At 41.3% G+C, this 20,831-nt stretch overlaps 1 protein-coding gene across 3 annotated transcripts; it reads right to left on the bottom strand.

Annotated features, from left to right (window-relative positions):
- Positions 1 to 14,609: 14,609 nt before the first annotated feature.
- On the bottom strand, positions 14,610 to 17,291 carry LOC108434179 (transmembrane protein 74). Of its 3 annotated transcripts, none has more exons than XM_017709138.2 (2): positions 17,155 to 17,291; positions 14,610 to 16,515 (listed from the first exon to the last, which is right to left on the bottom strand). In XM_017709138.2, the coding sequence occupies exon 2, from the start codon at positions 16,454 to 16,456 to the stop codon at positions 15,632 to 15,634; it is 825 nt and encodes a 274-aa protein (XP_017564627.1). In that variant the 5' UTR covers positions 16,457 to 16,515; positions 17,155 to 17,291; the 3' UTR covers positions 14,610 to 15,631. The 3 variants fall into 3 exon arrangements, with proteins under 3 accessions (XP_017564627.1, XP_017564629.1, XP_017564628.1); XM_017709140.2 differs by having other exon boundaries at positions 14,610 to 16,530; positions 17,151 to 17,263; XM_017709139.2 differs by having other exon boundaries at positions 17,151 to 17,263.
- Between the last annotated feature and the right edge of the window lie 3,540 nt (positions 17,292 to 20,831).

The raw sequence follows: 20,831 nt of genomic DNA, 5'->3' as shown, positions 1-20,831 counted from the left end.
AAACTTCATGTGTCCTTCAGAATAGCTCAAGAACAGCATAGAGAGCTTCATCGAATGGGTTTTCAGCAGCTGCATCCAAGCCTTACATCACTAAACGCAATGCAAAGCATCAAACACAGTGGTGTAAAGTGCCACCACTGGACTCTAGAGCAGTGGAGACGTGTTCGCTAGAGTGACGAATCACGCTTCTCCATCTGCCAATCCGATAGATGAGTTTGGCGGTTGCCAGGAGAATGGTACTTGTCTAACTGCATTGGTGGAGGGGGGATTATGGTGGGAGGTGATTTTTCAGGAGCAAGACTCAACCCCTTATTTCCAGTGAAAGGAATTCTTAATGCTTCAGCAGACCAAGAGATTTTGGACAATATCATGCACCCAACTTTGTGGGAACAGTTCAGGGATGGCCCCTTCCTGTTTCAGCACGTCTGCTCACCAGTGCAGAAAGCAAGGTCCTTAAAGACATGGATGAGTGAGTTTGGTGTGGTTGAGTCCTGACCTCAACCTGATAGAATACCTTTGGGATGAATTATAGCGGAGACTGCAAGCCAGGCCTTCTCATCCAACATCAGTGTCTGACCTCACCAATGTGCTTCTAGAAGAATGGTCAAAAATAACCATAAACACACTCCTAACCCTTGTGGAAAGCCTTCTCAGAAGAGTTGAAGCTGTTGTAGCTGCAAAGGGTAGGCTGACATCATATTAAACCCTATTGATTAAGAATGGGATGTCTCTCAATTTCATATGCAGGTAAGGGCAGACCAAAAAATATTTTTGGCAATATAGTGTATATGCATCAAAGATTTGGATATGCAGTAGCAGGCCACACATTTTCAGTGCTACAGTTTGATAATATATTGGTGATTGGTCATTGGTGATTGTTTGCAACTATTAAAAAGGTTAGCTCATCTAAATAAATTTTGCTTTCTGCTGTCCTCTAAATATGATATAGCACCAAGTCTGTGGAAAGTGGGGTTGCACCATATCCATGTGTCACAAAAAACAGTCTGCTTCCATTTTTTACATGCATTTGCACTACCCAACTAATAAAAATGCACCCACCTCAAATTTCTCAAATGTTGTTTTTAGCAATGTAAACCACTGATTGTGAAAGTTATCATCTGTGGAAAACAACTGTGGTCAGTTCAAATATGTTTTGTAATAATGATGACAGGCCTAGTATTCACAAAGCAGTCCTGAGTTATAGCACTGACCTCAGATCAGATCTGAGGAGCTTTATGAATGCATACCAATGTCTGCTGTGCTGAACTGTGAACTGAATTGCACACTGGTTCTCTCCCTTCATTTAGATTAGTTTTATTCTCAAGCAGTCACATGTACAGCATACCTTCTACTTTACATAGTTTCTGATGGGCTTGCTCTTTCATATGAACAATTACAATACCTTTTTGTCATGATTACTCTACGCTGCCTACCACAAAAAACCTTAAGGTCAGAACTAATATATGTAGCCCATGTGGTTGCAAGCATTATTTCTATCTTCATTGGTGCTTTTGATAGACACTGTTATATTATTTGGGGTGGAATAATCATATGCCAAGTGTAGCTGAGTGAGTCCTCAAACCCATGTCAGTGTCCAAATAAACCACCCTAACACAGAGACAGCAGACGAGCAGACATCGCATGATTCTCTGCTATTTGCTTCTTGGCTGCTTTGTCATGCACATGGATGTCTGAGATATGTGTGATGTGGGGAGAACCCCTTACACTCATACCAAAGTCAAACCTCTTCTCCAGCCCTCACTTCTCCAACATCCCTCAACAGCCACAAATGCTTCTTATTTTCACTTTACTCTCTGTGCGTCTCCTCAGTGAAGCTTTTTGACAGAGCGGTCTGACTCTTTCAGAAGAGGAAAGAAAACTGCTGGCAGAGCTGCCAGAAAAGCACTGGCATTAGAGAAACAATGGCACGCCCTGTGCGATTCTTGACGCTCACTGAACTCCAGACGTTCTCCGCACAACAATCCGCTGTTCCTTTTGTTTTACAAATCACAGCAGGCTCTGAAAATCGACTCTGGCAGCTTTGGCACGCGAGCTTTAAGACAACTTGACCAACATGATCACCTCTCCTGCCAAAGAGACAGAAGAAAAAGGAGGGGGGGAGAGGGAGAAACTATTTAATTGCTGCAGGAACCTAGGCAGTTTGGGGGCAGATTTGTTGGAGAACTGTGTGGATAATAAAACTAGGAGAAGCAAATGGGCCCCATCCAGTGGCCCGATGACAGCTTGTGTGGCTGTCCTGATCCAGGCCCTCTATGGTTTTCCAGACAGCGCAGAAGAATTATATGTGCAATTACCTGAGCATGCAAGCGTGTGTTTGCATGCATCGCACAGGGCAGGAGCATGCTCTGTTGGAGATACTGGACCAACTCAGGCTTTACTGATGTTGACATGTCAAAAAGCTCAGTATTGAAGAACATTAAGATACACAATTCATGGATCCGGTGAACAGCATTCCCCTAGCCCTGAACCCAATACACTGCACCCGGATCAAAATAAGGAGCATCCTTCTACTTTCTGATGAGTTGAGATCACTTTTGGAGATTGTGTTGCATAGATGTTGCTTGCAGTGAAATAGTAGGTTAGTTTGATCTAGCTGCTCTCTGGGGACGATCCTGAATGAATTATGCATAAAGCCCTGCTTTGACAGAGGACAGGGGAGTATAAGCAGCCCAGAGCAAAACTGGTGCACTTAGTATTGCAAAACCCATTACTGTCATGGTTTTGTCAGTATTTCCAAACTTCAGAATAATCTTTTTTTTTCCTTTTATTAATTGACGTTCAAAGGCATGGGCTATTGGCCCTATAATCTACAAAGAATACAACATTCTGCCATAAAGTAGCTTTCTTATTTGATTCAGAAATACACTATAAAGCAAAATGTGGTGTATGCCCATAATGTTGACTTTAGTGGAAGGGATGGGTATTGAAGGGGGGAAAAGAATACTTGCTTTAGCTTTTTCTTGGCAAATCATATTCAAATAAAACGCAGTGAAAAATCTCAGACACACTTTGCACTTCACTGATGTCAGAGCACCGATTAGTTCCAAAAGCCTGCAGGTGATTCTTTTATGGCCTGATATCTAATGCGAGTTTGCAGTTTTATGAACGGAAGACTGTTGACATAAGTCCGCTTGTTTCCTAAACGAGAAGCTGCGTACCTGGATGTGTCAGTAGGAGGGCCCTGATTTACACCCATATGCCACTATTAGGTTTCACGTCTAATACAGCACATTTGGCTTTGGCGCTCTTTTCTCTCAGAAAGTGCTAAATGTCTAAAGCAAACACAAAGAGAAACTGTGCAGAGAAACTCCACATTCCCCGACATGCAGGGAAAGAGCTGATGATAGATGCTTCCTGTTATGTGTTGTCATAAAACTCTGTTTGGAATGTAATCAGACTGCATATAAAGCAGACTTACCCAGCGCACAGTGAGAAGGAGAGAAGCCACAGAGGGACGTGTGTCAAATTTACACAATTGCTTCTTGCTAAGTGAATAAGGAGGAGGTTGGTATATACTGTTTTATTTTCCTATGAAGTCAAGATGAATATTTTTCCAGCGTTAGACAAAGCCCACAGTCCCTTACCAATCTCACCACCTTTAAACTCCTTATTCCCTAAAGCCCCACAAACAAACTTTCCCTTTTACAACTTGGTAATGCCATTTTGAGTTCAGATGACATCATAGTTGTTGACAAGTGCCCTTTTATTAGTAATGACTCCTTTGTAAGCATTAGGAAAGTTTTATTACATTTTTATGCTTATGTATTAAAAAAAACTGCTAGTTTTTAGCTGCATTTTATCATAATTGATGACCTTGCAGGAGAAGGGGCTGAATATGGATCACTAGGCTTCGTGGTTATTTTGTGCAACAGACACATATTCAATCTCTTTAAGTGGTGTCAGAGAAAATGGCTTTGAAACCTGATAATTACATGTAAGGGTAACTTGTGTAATTTTTGCAGCGCTGCAAATATCGACTTCTCATTTATTCACATCACTTCCCTATTACAGACTGTCCCTAAGAGAAGACAAGAGTATTTATCAAATAATGATAGTTTAAACTGGGGTCCTATGGTACACAGTGTGCAAAGAACATTGCCTGGAGTGGAAAAAGACACACCAGAAAAAATGTATTCGTGTGTATTTGCCATATACCGTAGGTCCTCTCTTTCTTGTCGTCTCTGGGTGGTTGGTTTGAGGGGTTCAGGAGCAGGGCAGGCCTGTGCGTGCTGGGCCTCACAACTCAGGCAGAGGCTCTGATGGATGGGGAGCACTAAATGTGTCTGGCCCAGGAGCAGGGGGCCCTTAGCCCATCCTATAGGGAACTGGGAAATATGACTGAGCTGTCAAAGAGAGTAGATCATAACCTCTTTCTCTCCATGCAACACAAGCTTGCCTGTGCCCGCAGACCAACCACTAGACTGTGTCCTGCTGAAGGATGAACAAATGAGTTTCTCAGGGCCCTCGTGGTCCAATCACACACGTATAGTTATGCACACCTGCTACCAGAGTAGGATGAAAATATGGATCAAGATGACCCTAGCTTCAGATGCTTGACCCACAGAGGTACATGGTTATTACCATACGACTGGCTAATATACACTGTATGCTGAGATGACTACAACTGTTATAATTTTGTTAGATGCATTTGGACTGGCTATGTGCAAGTGTGAATGTACTTGCATGTACAAGATTGATCAGCCAATGGAAAATTTTGCTAACGATTTCCTGCTCTGCACACCATGACAGCAATGAACCTTTCGGGTCAAGATTTAGTCCCAAGGTTGAAAAAAGACTGTGAAAAAATCTTTAAAAAGTTATTCATAAATTTTCTTTGAAGTATTTTGTAACTAGAAATTACAGCATACTAGTTTTGTAACCGTTTAACCCTTAAAATGCCAGACTTATAACACACTAAGGCTTATTATTTAGTGACTACAGGGACAATGCAACTGGTTGAACTATTATTAGGTCATACAAGTGTGTAATAAAACTTTTGCCCTGCTAGCAAGCCCTGGCCATTTAAAGGGTTAAACATGTGTCTGTCTCTACAAGTCATGAATTTTGGTTAATTGTTTTGCATGACAGTCAAATGACCCCTTTCGTGTTAAAGTTGAATAGTGATAGGCAGAAATCTGGCTTAAGACTAAGAGTGGACAAACCTAAAGGAGGCTGCATGTGGGTGCCAGTCAGACCCAAAAGCAGCCAGGCAGCAGAGGCCTTTTCCCCAGAGGGAGGATATCAGTGTGGCATGACTGGCTGACAGCTCTGAAGGCCCTTATTGAAAAATCAATGTCCATTTGTGCGTCCAGCTCACCTGGCTGCCTGCCAGCTAGGCTGAAGTCACCTAATGAAGCCTGATCCCGTTACCTGATTCCTCATTCACTGTGTCAAAGTGACTTTGTGGCTGAAGTCATCCCTTTAGTTTCTCCTCTCCTCTGTTTCTTCTTCTGGGCTCAGATGTTTTTTTTTTTTTTCAGTCTGAGTGTGGAGTGGTGTGATGTTTACTGCTTCAGCGCTGTCTTGAGGATGGAACACATGCTCCATCATCAAGCTGCTGATATGTCATGCTGTGAGCATCAGTCAGCTTATGCCACAGACAGCAAAGACTAAAGAGCAAGTTCTCACCTCACATTCTTTCGGAACAACCATTCATCTGTATTCATCCACACTTACTCTCTTTTTCTCATCCTTGTCTTCGATCCAGGAAGAGCATAATCTCATAATCTTCTGCATGTCTCCTTCCAAGGTGGGAAAACCACACATAACTTATGTGGAAACTCCCTACGTGCATGCAATGACTCCAAGACACTGAGAGCCTGATGCTGAATTGTTTCCTCATCTATCACAGTTATGGGAATTTTGCTGAGATGTTCTTGGGAGCTTCCTTCTAGTGCCTCTGGTCGGCATGAGTTCATCAAAACCAGAGGTTTCTGTGATTGACAACAGTGTTACACCAATCATGATGATGGGTTTGATACATTGAGTGAGTGAAGATCATTTCCAGCAGTGCTCACAAAGACGCCAAAAAGCAGATAGATGCCTATTTCAGGAATGTTTCCACATAGTCACGTGCAGGCACACAATTGAAGTTATTAGCAGATCACTATTAACTTGCTCTCTGTAAGTCATACGTTGCCCATCACTCATTGTAGAGGACAGAGGAAGAGAGAGGCTGGGAGGATGACACACATTTGGCTTACATTCAGACACGTATGACCTCTCAAAAAGATTTCTTTAACCTGACATCACAGCTGTCGTGGCTACAGTGGGACAGGAGCAGGGTGTCCCGTCTGCCCCCTGGTCCCCTCTCTTCTCCCTCTCCTCTTCTCTTTTCTCTTCTCTGGGTAGTATGCTGTGGAGAGAGTAGGCCGGCAGTGTATAATGCAATTTGGTTGATTAAAAGAAAACATTAAAGCACTACCTTATTGAATTTGACAGCACGTACAGAGCTGGATCTTGCTTGGCCACTCTCTTTTATTGGCTGGAAGAGAGAGGATCACGTCATCCTCATTCACAGCACCCCCCCACCTCCTGTTCCAGCAGCAGCCCTAGACAAACCTTGGCAAAGAGGACACCTGTCAGGATAGAGATTTGTTTATACATCCTCCACCCAGCCACCCACCCACCCCATAGCTCTCTTCCTGGCACGCCTCGAGCTAACCTTGAGCCTAGGAGCGAATGATGATGAAGAAGAACCCCCTCCCGGAAGAATCATGTGGATGGATCCTTTTATTTATATCGATAAACAGAGCAATGGCGTATTAATCTAATGAGAGGGTTAGAGGTAGCCACCTCAGCCTCTACCTTCACTTCGATGACTCACTCATAGTTCTAAACGAGTCTGGAGCAAACAAACCGGAGGAGAGACAGCCGGGGCTGCAGTGTCCTGAATACCAAACACCTGTCATTCCTCCACATCATCCTACAAGTACACTCACCCTTCTCTATTCGGACCTATTTGGTTCATCCTACAGACTGTCTGAATAGTTTTCACCATCAGGTACTCTTAGAGCTGCAATATGATGACAGAAGACTGGGACTAAATGATCAATACAAGCAAAAAAAAAAAATTAAGAAGCTTGCAGTCTTTGAAAAGCAATTATAAATACTAATCAGTGAATTGAGCTAGTGGAATAAAATTATTCTCAATTATACTGCACAATAAATTCAGATCCATTAAGTCTGGCCAGGTTTTTTAAGTATCAATTAACTTTGTGTCTTGGGCCTTCTACTTTATATGCATACAATCTGAGACAGCATGTGCATTCATTAAGTCCGGCTGGTGTGGGTTCAGCTTTCTTCCTTTCAGTTACGCACACAATGGCTGTGTTTACATGCAAAGATTTTTGCCAATCCGATTGAATACAATAGGATTACAGATTCAGACTGAGGTGTTTATTCTCACTCTATTCAACAGTCTGATGAAAATCTTCGTTTACATTTAATCCGATGCAAAATGACGCGCATGCGTGGAGCAGGGCTTAGAGTGAACGTTACCAGGACAGCGAGCATCACGTGAGGTCCAGTCGGCCTGACGTGAGTTTCCAGTTGACGCGCTTGAGTTTTTAACTGCTTTAAACTAACGTCAGAAAAAGTTCTTCACATGTACTTCTAAAGCGAGAGGAACACGTCGTGCTCTGAGACACAGAAGCTGGACGTCCGTCCCGCCGCCGTCTTTTAACGCTAAGAGTATAACCCTACGCTATGACGCGCATGCGCAGAACATACTTACACGATCCGATTGGAGTGTATTCGGATTCAGGCGTTTACACGGCTATTATTCTTCTATTTAACGGATTATTTACAGGTTTACCCACCTGGTTCAATCGGATAGAAACTGTATTCCGAATGATCTCAATCGGATTAGTCTGTTCCGATTAAGGTGTTTACATGGACCTATTCTGTTCCAAGTGAGCTATTAGTCGGATTATTAACGGATTATTAGGCTGCATGTAAACATGGCTAATGAATGTTTATACCTCCCCATGGGACGCCGACGCAACTAATATGACAGTGGATGTTCTGTTAATAAAATATATGTCCAAAAGTTTGTAGACATCTATTCATTCTGAAATGAATGGTATTAATAGGGAGTTTGTCTCCATTTTGCTGCAGTAAGAGTTTCTACTCTTCTAGGACTTCTAAGATTTTGCATTAGATGTTGGGATGTTGCTGTGAGGATCTGAGATGCGAATCGAGTGGAGCTTTTGAACAACACGCCGCAGTTATAGTTTCAGCAGTTTATCTCTTGACCCAAGGGAGTGACATTCGAATTCAGCCCACCAATAACTTCAGACAAGTTGAGCATCGAGTCCACAATTCAGCTTTACTTAAAAACTCAGAATGGTGTCCAAAAAAAAGGAGGATACAGCTCTAGACTGGCCCTTAGCGCGCACTCTTACGCTCTCGGTCTGTATGCTGCTAGACACTGTGAGGCACTGCCACATTGCACACAGCTCTTCAGAATAAGAGTCCCTGTAACAGGAGGAATAACAAATGAACTACACAGGCTAAAATCAACATGTACACCTTTATACTTTTAAACAAACAGAAAAAGACGTGTCTGACGCCACAAAGTTAATAGGATCACACGATGATTCTGAGAAACACAACATTCTTACTACTCTGAACCCCAAGGAGGTTTACTGCAAATATTCAGCACCAAGTCAAATGTTTAATATAGCGACTTTACAACAATTTCAGAGATAACAGCTTCTGAAAATGTTCTTTTTTACCACAGATGCATCTGTATGTTTTACACGGTAGTCTGAAAAGACGTGACGCACGACATCCACAACACTCAGGCAGAACCACATATAAACATTATATCTGCGATGCAAATTGTGTGTAGAATCCAGTACGCGTATTAATATCTCACCTGTAAAAGTAAGAAAAATGCTTTCATGTTGGACAAAAGTGCTTTCCTTTCACTTGTCTCAAACGGCTTAATAGAAATATTTACTCAAAGCTCTATGGCTGCTTGACAACTGCAATTGCTACCACCTACTGGCGAAGCAATATAGCTGCAATAACAGTTGAGTTTCATTCCAAGTTGCTGTTTCAATTATAATATATATATATATATATATATATATATATATATATATATATATATATATATATATATATATATATATTAGACATAACAATTAAAATCAGATGTATAATGGGAAATACCTTTATATTTTCCAAACGTTTTCTGTAAACAAACTAAATAAACACAACACTTTACATTTATGTTGTAAAAGTATGAGACAGCAGAGTGTTATAGGTGATAGTATAAATTACATGAATACAATGAAACCAAAAGAGCTTCTAACAGCAGCCCAATTTGTACTAACTTGCTTTTCGCATGCTTAATTAACAGCTTAATTAACAACATTCATTAGTATTTGCATTAATTAATGTGGAGTAATTTAATCTAATAGTTGTTAATATGTAGCTTATTCATGACATTAATGACTCATAACTTTCTGATTAATTATTCATTACTAAATGCCTTAATTACTGGCAGATCACGTACCTTTAATATAAAGTGTTACTGGAATATAGTCTAAAAACTCCTTCCTGCTTACAGTATTTAGACAATAACATGTGACCTCCAACTATCATTTTCCCCAGTGGCTAATTGAATCTGTTGCTGGGTACATTAACTTCAACAGCACACTGCAGTGCCCACACTCAAGCTCTTTTCGTGAAGCACTGACAGGAGAAACTTGTGGAAAAGCATCCTCAGCAGCTCCAGATGTTCTTAACTGGCTTGAGGAGGGATAGGTAAGAATAGCGTATCTATTAAGGGGTCATTAGTGCGCATCCTATCTCCACTCAATAGACCATCCATAATGTCAGTCCATAGCCATCCATTCAACGTTCAGCTGCTTTGTTCTCTTTTTTGCTTCCGTTCATGTAGAACATTTGTCTGAACATTTTCCTTTCACTTTCTCTCTAGCTTAGTTTGCTTGGTGTGTATTTGTCCAACCACATGTGTCCATCCCTCCCTGTCTCCATCAGTAATTATAGTCAGCAACAGAAAGTGGAGCCCTATAGGCCAAGGTTAGGAGTGATGATGATGCAGTACATCAGGTCCAAGAAACCTTAGAGGAACTCAGATACAATCGCACAAAAGTGATTCCCGCAAACAGTCGGTTGTCTGGGGGGCTGGGCCCAGTAGCTCATAAGCGCTGAGCGAACCTTGTCGACATTGCTGCTAAACAAAGCATGACAAGGCAACAGAGCTGCGAACATAAGTGCAAGCATGATATATAAACACTATAAGCACCATTATCATTACATTATTATATTAACACCTTAAACCTTGGCTCATACTTGAGTTCCTCAATCTCTTAACTACTTAACATACATACTGGTTTCATAGTATTTACTGAATAACTGGTTATGTTTACTTAATAGTAATTCTTTGGATTTATAATAGAAAGTCTAGAAGATTAAAGAGCAAACCATTCTTGCACAGCCTGGAAGGCTTCTAACCTAACCTTGAAGAACCATCAGCATGAATAAATAATTCAACACCTTTTTCTTCTAGTCTCTTGAGGGTTCGACGATTAGACAGTAACACTCGATGGAAAATGTGCATTGACCAATACAAGTGATCCTAAATAAAGCCTGTGCACTTGTATGGCATGAGAGGTCCATGCATTTGTACTATGTTGGCATCCATTTAGCCTTAGAATCTATGAGAGGAAAGAACAATATACAAAAACGAAGTTATTTTATTTATTGATATAGTTATTTGTTAATTTGCTAGAACACGTTTGTTTTGATCACAAAAAATATTGGATAATATTCTTTATTCATGTATAGGCAAAGCACGTGGTCTACAGACCTCACCTCCTTACACTCAGAATTTGCCTGGACTGTGCCATGAAATTCACATGTAAGTCCATCGGCCTGCAACTCCTCTACATTTTAGAGCTGATGCTGCCGCCATGTGGTATTAATGGGAATTACAACAATTACAAACAATTAATAAACTCAGGATTAAATAAGATTCCAGCACGGCCCTACAGTGCTTTTGCTAGTATTTGAAGGGGCTTTCAATATGAAGAATCTAAGGTAGCACTGGCCAAATCCAGTTGTCACTACCAACCACAGTTTAGTGAAGCCCCTGCTCAACAGACATGATAACATGATATGATTCATTAGGCAGTTAAAAACCTGTTTATGTCAGTGTTTCATATTTGTTCGTTTTTGAGAAGAAGAGATACCAGATAGCAAGAGGATAGTGGAGCAGTTTCCAGGTGGCCCACCGGGGGTTAGGCAGAGAACTGGACAACATGCCACTTTTCATGGCTCATTCTAGTCATTTTTGAATAATATAGCACAGTGCCCACAGCAACACTTTCAGCAAAATCATTTAAGATTAGGACCAGTTTTATTTATTTATTAATTAAATCAGTTGTTTCTAGTACTTGTCTTAGTTTATTTTCCAAAATAAAAGACATGTGTATTTAAAATCGGTTCGAGGATATTAAAAAGTAGTTAGAGCTATGCAGGACAGTAATCAGGGGGGTCTGGGGTGGGCCAGCAGTGGCATAAAATGTGGGGTGCCACCCTTATCAAGCCAGTGCCCCGATATATATGCTTGCTATCTGGGATTAACTGAACTCTTCGGATTCTGGTGCAGTAGCTTCTTTATAGGCTCATTGTTGTAGTATTCAAAAGCTTCAGTGAGTATTTAAAGTCATTGCTCAAAGTAATGTGAGGGATTTTAGTGTAATCAAATAATCTGGAACGTACTTATACATACTTAGGATGCAGGATTTAATAGTGCTGTATTGGGAGAATATGATGCATGTAGCTTGGGGCAAACATATTAGCTTGTGGTTACAACATTAGTTCAGAACACTATACATATTTCGTTTCAAATACTTTACCTGTATAACGTTGAATGCTCTAAGAAACATGCATATATATATATATATATATATGCATGTTTATGTGTGTGTATGTGTGTGTGTGTGTCTGTGTGTGTGTGTGTGTGAGAAAATATCAATATATCAATATAAGCCATATTTTCAGCTACTACTGGTTTTCTGGAATTGAGACAATGCCGTATCACATCCACTCGAAATATGAATTTTGTGAAGCCACGTGTACAACAGTTGTGGGAGCTTGAGCAAAGAGTAAGCAGTAATCATAAAATGGACTTCATTTGTTTAATGCTTCTTGTGTCACAGCTGTGAGCTGTCCTGCTAACTGCCATGTCTTCCTTATAGGCTAATCTAATCAGCCCAGAAATGGAGGCATGTGCCAGCTTCAGCATTCAGGCCTGGAGCTGTACAAAGAAGCCTATTCAGTGCAGTGAGGTAAGCGGCAAACAGACTGAAAGCTTTCGTTCAGCTGCGACATCAGAGAGAAACCCCACAGCTAAATGATTATTTAACATTATTACCGTATGTCAGCACCATCGCTTGATTTCTTCCATGGCATGTTTCTGGATGGAGTCCTCTGACACCTGTTTAAAACATGGACAGCTTGCCTCAGACTTGCATGGTGGTATGGTATGTCTATTATGACTAAGTGTAATATATCTCCTGCATTGGCACAGACGTGGATTTTAAGAAATTAGATGTAAACTCTACACTTCATGGTGCTGTTTTTCTCTAACGATGACTTACACTTCGGCTATTTATACTGTGCAATACTTTACAACTTTAACATCGTTCGTAGAAGTTACCTAAGTGCTCATGTATATTTTATAATGATTGAACTTTGGACTGGAGGACATTAAGCTGATTTCCAACCTTCTTCCAACTTCTGCAGGAAGCCTTAAACCAGAAAAAAAGTAGGACCGTTTAGTCAAAATCCACATGGGCCTATTTAAAATACCTGTGTTGCGCTTTATGATGACAAATGCTCCAAGGTAATAGAGTGGAACAGTAATTGTGAAACTGCAGGCAGCTGGGTGCTAATGTAAAATGCAGCCTTGCATAGATCCACTTTGGAGAAAGAGCTTTGAGGATTTAATTTACATTACAAGAAGACACTGGCACTAACGTAAATAAGCTCTGGTAGGCCATCCAAATGTCCACAGGGCATACTCGCTAAAAATACCCTGACGTAATTGCAGCAAACGCAGGCCAAGCTGAGGTCAAGACCCTCAAACTATGCCTGCGTATTGCTCGCCTGATGAATCAATATGTCTGGAAACTTTCCACAGGCTAGTAAGCATGCTTTAGTGCTCAGGCATAAATCAGGTAAGGGAGCAAAGCCTTGGGAGTCTTTGCTCATAGAGCTTAACATCAGCTACAGATTTTCTTGTGCTGATCTCTTGGTTAGCCTAGAAATGACTACACAACTTCCCACACAAAAAAGTCCATTATGTTTGCACTGGATAATAAGTGCTTCAGCATAAAAGCTTGAATTACACAAATGAACAATAGTTATCACAATGGCATTTTAAAAAAGAAAACATTTGCATCATTTGTCATTGCAAAGCAAGCAACTCATGAGGTGAATTCAGCGTACTGTAAACATCTCCCTGAAAAGCATGTGCTACTAAACACAATGTTTTATTTTTGCCTTATAGTGCAATCTAAAGTACAGTAAAATGATATAATTATACTACACAAGGCCGTTTGTAATATTCAAGGAGAACATTATAGTGAAAATAATGGTCTTTTAGCTTTTTTTGTATAACCTTTGATGGTTTCTTTTTCACATGGCTATGGTTTACTATTGTGTCTTTAAAATTCTGGAATAAATTCAGTTGTGTGTGTTTCCATACAGCGGCTGATGTTGGATGGAAGTTGGCATGAGGTCAGTGCAAGTGTGCCATTCAGAGTCAAAAGCTCATCTGTGTCCTTACTCGGGAGGTCTTCACCCCTATAGCCCTGGACAGGCTATATAGCTGACCTTCTACTGTAAACACTTCAGCTTCAGCAGTGGCTGATTAGGTGTTATCAAGTATGTTTCAAGCATTATGCAGAAGAGAGGTGAGGAATTCTAAGGAAGTGATTTGACTTTTCGTTCATGTTATTGTCATTTTCATTATGTTAATCACAGTGACCTAGTAAACAGGGTTTAGAAGTGACCATAATTAGACATGGCATTAATTATTTATATTCATTTGATGCAACAAGTATGTGCCAAGAATAAAAGCTAAATCCAGATACATTTCATCCACATGAGAGTGAAAGTAAATTGGAAATGTGCTAAGCATAATATTTAGTACAGTAGATTTTCATGTACAGTTTATGACTTGTTCTCTATATTCTGCTGTTTCTTACATTACAATCTTAACAAAGGCCGGGCAAAAGCAGCAGTGTATGACAGAAATTTAGCGGCCAGCTAACTACTAAGCACCCCTCGTTTCAGTACTGTTTATAGAAAGAATCAATAGTCTCAAATTCTCAAAGTGCAATTAAACTGAGTTTAAAATATTGGGAAAAAATAAAAACTTTACTTATAAATGTGCCATAACATTTGCACAGGCCTATTTTAAATTTAGCAAATGAACATTAACTGCATTGAAATGTGCAGAGGTGTCATCTCTGTAGAAGATGTTGCAATATTTATTTTTATGTATATTGTTATGTCAAGAAATGAAGCATACATCGACCAAACATGTTTTAGTCATCTTTTATGTTACAGACGTTACATCAGGTTCACTGATTAAGGTAAAGAAAATGCATGTTGATATACATTAATGTTTACATTCAGTTGTGTAATTTTAATGTAACATGAGTGAAGATAATATTCATTAATGAAATGCATGCAGCATAACGCTTATGTGACTTGCTTTTGCACACTACACTGTGATTTACATATCATGTGGTAATCATTTGGGAAAACATACTCAAATTAATGGAACAAAAACCCCTCAAAACAACCAAGACATTTAGCAGCTGTCCATTCCCATGAATTATTAATGAACGCTCTTCAGGCAAGCTGTATAATTTTTTGCATGAATCATATTTGCTACGAAATACAGTGTTTGCATATAATGTTTAGACTGAGAAAAGACACCCAGCAGCAGACTCTATGGTCATAAATATCCAAGTAGGTCTTATGACACTTGGATTGTGGTGCTCCTCTAGATCTAGGGCCTGGGTCACTACTTGAGACCACTAAACCTAGCCCTCATTTTGGACAAAGATGTGTCATGATGATTTTAAGGCTAAAATGTCACTTTAAAATGAACAAAGGAATAAGGAGTTGGGAAAGATTGTCAGGACAGCAGCAGATAAGACTGACATGTCAACTGCTGAGCCAATATTCACTTATTTGAAAGGTGCCATTGTGGGCAGAGTTTAGTTGGAACCACTGTCAGATTTTATGTGCAGCCTTAAAACCCCCAACTTACCCTGACCCCCAAAAAGACGAGTTAGTTACAATTTGCAGGGAAAGAAGGGGAAATGATTCTCTTGGTTAAATGAAAGTGACAGTATGATATTGCATATCTGAGTTATATTCCATAAGCAAATGACACTGAGAGATGTGTTTAAAAATGTCAAAAAAACGTCAAAAACTACAGGCTATTATAAGACTTTAAAAGTGTGATGAAAATACAACCTTTACAGATCTGTTGTTAAGTCTGTGTTTTGATGAAGTGATTGGGATAAATGCTTAGAGACAGAAATAATAGTCAGCTAATGCTTTCGCCATTCTCCTCCTCAACAACGCTGTGTGAGGGCGACCGCCCGGGGCTCGACTTCGATCTAAGATTAATGGAGCCGTATAATTTTGTAGAGTGCTTGGAGTATGCGAAGGCCTTTCTCCTGTACATCTCCCCCTTCCACATTGACACCATGAGCAGAGTGGAGAGCACCACCCCGCCCAAAGTGAGCAGGCAAAGGCCAGCGATAACGCACCTGTCCAGGTGCGCCCCTACCCTGGCGCTTTCCCTCTCCAGTCTTTCCATCTCTCGAGCCGAGACGCTGTCTGGGTTCACGTTTACTTCACGTGGCACGGCGTAGGAGATGATCACCAGAATGATCCCGGCCACTAGGAACGTGACGGCACTGATGAAGCCATAATCCACCGGCCTTCCTACGCTCTCAGACGCCAGGTCAGACATCAAGGAGAGCTCATGGAGTCCATCCAGATGCATCTCGTTCGAGGAACCCAGGCAGGGTGTGCCATCACTCTTGTCAGGGGTGGCCAGTCGCAGGTTGACATTTTCGTCGACGTAAGTGAAAGAGGTCTCCAGCTCCTGGTCACAGCACACTCTGACCTTCTCCACCGGTGGATGACAGTGCTTACCAGGCAGTCCCTTGACGGGAGCTGTCCTCGGGGCTGAATTACACCGGCGCTCTGACACAGCAGCCTTGCTTTTTGGACTGCATCCATGCTGCTCGGATGGACTTTCGTCACCTGCGCTTTGGGACCGGTGAACGTGCACAGCACTGGAAGCCCAGTCTGGACCATCTCGCCTTTCTTTATCTAGACACAGCAGCTCCACTGAGGCCATCAGACTCTCTCCACCAGATCTCTTCAATTAGCCACCGCATCAAGACAGCCACGTCAAACCTGCCAATGCACACACTGATGTCACGTGTAGCAATTAGCTCATGGAGCCCCCCCCCCCCAATAAAACGGTAATTCGTACTGAAGTTTACAAGAGCAAACGAGCTCTGCTTATGCTTGAACCTGCCATGCGTTTGTGAAAGTTAATCGAAAAAAATCCATCACCCTACGATGAAAGGCGATTAAAGTGACCGATTAGCCTCCTGAATCAGTATCCAATTAGCAAAGCAATCCACATAAACCCATGGATAAGCTTTAAGACTCTCTAAATCGCATGTCTAAACTGAACGTAGTGAACTGGGCTACACTCCTGCATAATAATATGGGGATTAAAAATGCTCAGGTAATAAAGCCTAAAGCACTGTCTCATATGGCCACCGGCCGACTGCCTCAAAGGACAAGATTACATCAACCAGCCGCTTATAACAGCATTTCGCAGAGACGGTTTGCATGTGTCTATCTATGATCATCATTAGATTTAAAGAACGCTGCAGGCTTTGAGAGAGAGAGAGAGAGAGAGAGAGAGAGAGAGAGAGAGAGAGAGAGCGAGCACGCAAACGTTCAATAGATTGGTTCGTCAATATCCTGCTCAGGTACACATGGTAGAAGGATGTGTTTCGGTCAAAGAAATGTAATACTTGCTATGTAAAGATGCCTTCTTCGTAGTGTGTTAGCATCCTGGTTCGCCCTCGTCGTATCATTGAGCTTCGCCTGCCTCACTCTCTGCCTTTTCTTTTCCACCCGTTTTACGATCGGCCCCGCCCCACTTAGCTATGATTGGCTGTTTCTGGGCGGACTGAAAGGAATATAAACTGCTAGCTAATCGTGACGCAGGAGTTTGGAACGTACTAGCCAGTCCTTATGGACGGGGGCGGGGTTTGTCCCAAAACAGGTGTGAAAAACACAGCAGGCAGCGCTTTAGCAGATTTAGATCACTCGAGCACGAGATAAGCAGAAAGAGGTTTTGAAATGGAACCATGGGAAATGGAGTCTTCGTCGTAAGAGATCATTACTGTGTAAAGGCTCACTGTTTTGCAGATATTCAAATGAAATATAGACGTGCCTTTATCTCTTCATGTCTGCAGTGAACCCCACCCACTGGATAACCACCCATTTCCTAGTTCTCCTAAAACTGACCAGAGCTTGTATAATTCATTTTTAATCTAGAGAGCCCATCTGACTTTATCCATATCAGCACACATTCTACAAAAGGAGCGTTCAGAGTGCGCACTATGGTGAATCATCTTGTTTAATTGCAAATGTAATAATCCCATCGTGAGTTAGAGTGCAGAACATTTGCCATTTCATTTACTATTCAAAAGCAGCAGGGAACCTGATCTCTTTTATATTATGATGTCTGCCACAGACTGCTGCTGTGAGGAGTGCAAAGGGCTTTTGGTAGGCGTCATGCTTCCAGTAAGACAAGGATAGTTACTGCTACTGCTGTTATGATGGATTAGTGTATGATGTCATTAGTGTAGGTGTGACCGGGGAGGGTGGGTTACAGTGTGTTGCATTTGTCTATCCTTCTTGTATGTCAGGTCCTCCTGCATTACTCCCTCCCCATAGTTCCTGTTGGGGTAACACAGAGCTAGCCATTTCTTCCTCTGTTGGAGTACCTATTCAAAATAAAAGAACATTTACCCATATGCAATGTTTACTGTGTCTTCTTCTACACTATGCAACCAATTTAATGTTAAAAATGGTAAAATAGCTTTAAATCTGGGGTGGGGTGGCGGGGATTGCACCCCCATCTTTATGCAGATCTTCAGCAGATCCCTGGAACTGTGTCAACTCCTACTTCAAACGCTCCACCATCAACCCCTAGAAACCCTCCTTCACAGGACTCAGTGACTACAGGCCTGTCACTCTGATGCCTGTGGTGATGAAGTCCATGTTGGCCCACCTAGATGTCACAGGACATCTGATGGACCCCCTGCAGCTTGCCTACGTAGCAAACCGGTCAGTCGATGATGTAGTCAACATTTGACTGCACTACATCATGCAATATGACTGGCTAGGGACATATGCCATTGTCAGTGGATCACCAGCTTCCTGACAAGCAGGAAATAGCCGGTGCGACTGGGGGAAGTCACACCTGGAATACGGACAGTCAGCACCAGTGCTCCTCAAGGATGTGTAGTCTCCCCACTGCTCTTTTTTCTCTACATTAACGACTGCGCCTCTAAGGACCCATCTGTTAAGCTCCTGAATTTTGCTGACAACACTATGATCATCTTTCTCATCCAGTATGGTGATGATACAGTTATACAGCTGGTGGAGCTGAAAACGCTCAAGACTGTGGAGATGACTGTGGACTTTAGGAGACACCCCTTAGCACTGCTCCCCCTCACAATATCTAGCAGCACTGTGTTAACTGTGGAGGCCTTTAAGTTTCTGGGAACTATCATTTCCCGAGACATGAAGCAGAAGACTAACATCAACTCCAGTATGCACGGTCTGGGCCAACTGAGGAAGTTGGGTCTGACACAAAAGCTGTTGAGCCAGTTCTACACCACAATCACCAAACCTGTCCTGTGGACATTTATTACGTTCTGGTCTGGAGCAGCCACAAAACAGGATAGGAACAGACTGTGAAAACTTAACAAAAGACAGCTGGAAAAGTCATTGGTGCTCCCCTGCCCACCCTCCAGAATGCGTACTCTTCAAGAACTAGAGAATGGGCATGGAAAATCATTACAGATTTCTCACGCCCTGGAGACAATCTTTTTCAACTCCTTCCCTTCAGCAGGTGGTGCAGAACCTTGTACTCTAAGACTACCAGACACAGAAGCAGTTTATTTCCTCAGGCTATCACCCTCACAAATAGCTGATCAGTAATATCATGTGCTGGGCCTTTGCTATTCCTATTTTTTCTCCAGATAGTTATAACATGCTGCTTCAGACACCAGCCAATTCCTTGGAAACCAAATTCCTTGTGTGTGTCAACATACTTGGCCAATAAATCTGACTGATTCTGATTTGCATTGATTCTGATTCTTAAAATAAGTATTCTTTGGGATCTTTTTTGCCCAGCACCACTCTGCAGGTACCGCTCTGGCCCTAAGAGTTAAAAAAAATACATTATGTGAAAATGATTGTAAATCAATGTCACAGGCATCAGGTAGCCAATCTGCAACAGTTTATTGTAGCTTTTAAAGGCGTTAAACACTGGATATCTGATTTCGATCACCACCACTGTGAACATTTCTGACCCAGTAAGTTTCTCCACATTGGAGCATTTCACATCAAACCACTCTGAATGACTGTTTACATCTTAAAGATTGAATTGGGCAGAATTAAAAAAAGTGGCAGAATTCCCATTTGACTTAGAAGTTCCATGTTAATTAATAATCAGACACATCCAAGGTTTCAGTGAGACATCCACTGTTGAAAGTTTGACGGGCATATAATTTTTATTTGGTCCAAATACGACCAGAAGTTTTATTAAATGGAAAGCACAAAATTTGCACCTAATTGTGTAATTAGACAAAAATCATTACTGGCTGCAATCCAAAATCAGCCATAACCCGATATAGGAGTTTGCGTTGCTTCAGAAATTCAGCATTGTGTCGCCTGCTAATGTCGAGGATGGCTTGGGCAGGAGGCCTGGTAAATTCCCATTTAACTGATGAATCAACGAGAGAGTAGGAAAAAGTCAGGCTGAAATTAATGCCCCAATTTGGCTTGGAAGAATTCAGGGCACGGAAAATGCACCATCATGAATCCTTGTAGATTGTGAGCATCCTTATATGTCTGAAGTGACAGAATGTTCTTACATGTTAGAGCTGATATATTGCCATGATCTTGTTTTTCATAGATTTATATAATGTCAGCATGACACAAGGACAAATGCAAAGGCCAAGGACAAACCCCTTTAAGAGTAGAGTTAATGCTCAATGCTCAGCCATTTAAGTGAAACATTTAAGTTTCCATGAAGGTCACATTGGCTTAAATAAGTAGAGTAGTACAAGACTTAACATTTAAAAGTGTTGATGCAAGACTGAATCCATGTAGATGATGCACTAAAGCAGGACATTTTTTTCTTTTTAGGAAACGCAGGATATCTTCTGAGTGCTCCCCACTGTAGCACCTCATATGACTTCTTGATATGGTGCATTTCATAATTCAAATGGTAATAGCTTTCACAGCGGTCAGGAGAATGAGCAAATGACACAATGTTTTCTACCAAAGGTGACATCATCAATGGCGTAATTTAATCCCGACTCTGACTGAACAAAGCATCTTTGCATCAATTTACAACTTTATATTTTGAACACTAATATCTAGTTTTTTGTTCAGTCTTAAAAATAGAGGTG

The sequence above is a fragment of the Pygocentrus nattereri genome, chromosome 3 (genome assembly GCF_015220715.1).
Source record: "Pygocentrus nattereri isolate fPygNat1 chromosome 3, fPygNat1.pri, whole genome shotgun sequence".
Lineage (NCBI taxonomy): Eukaryota > Metazoa > Chordata > Actinopteri > Characiformes > Serrasalmidae > Pygocentrus > Pygocentrus nattereri.
The sequence above is the reverse complement of the archived record's forward strand: the minus strand, read 5'-3'. Positions and strand labels throughout refer to the sequence as shown.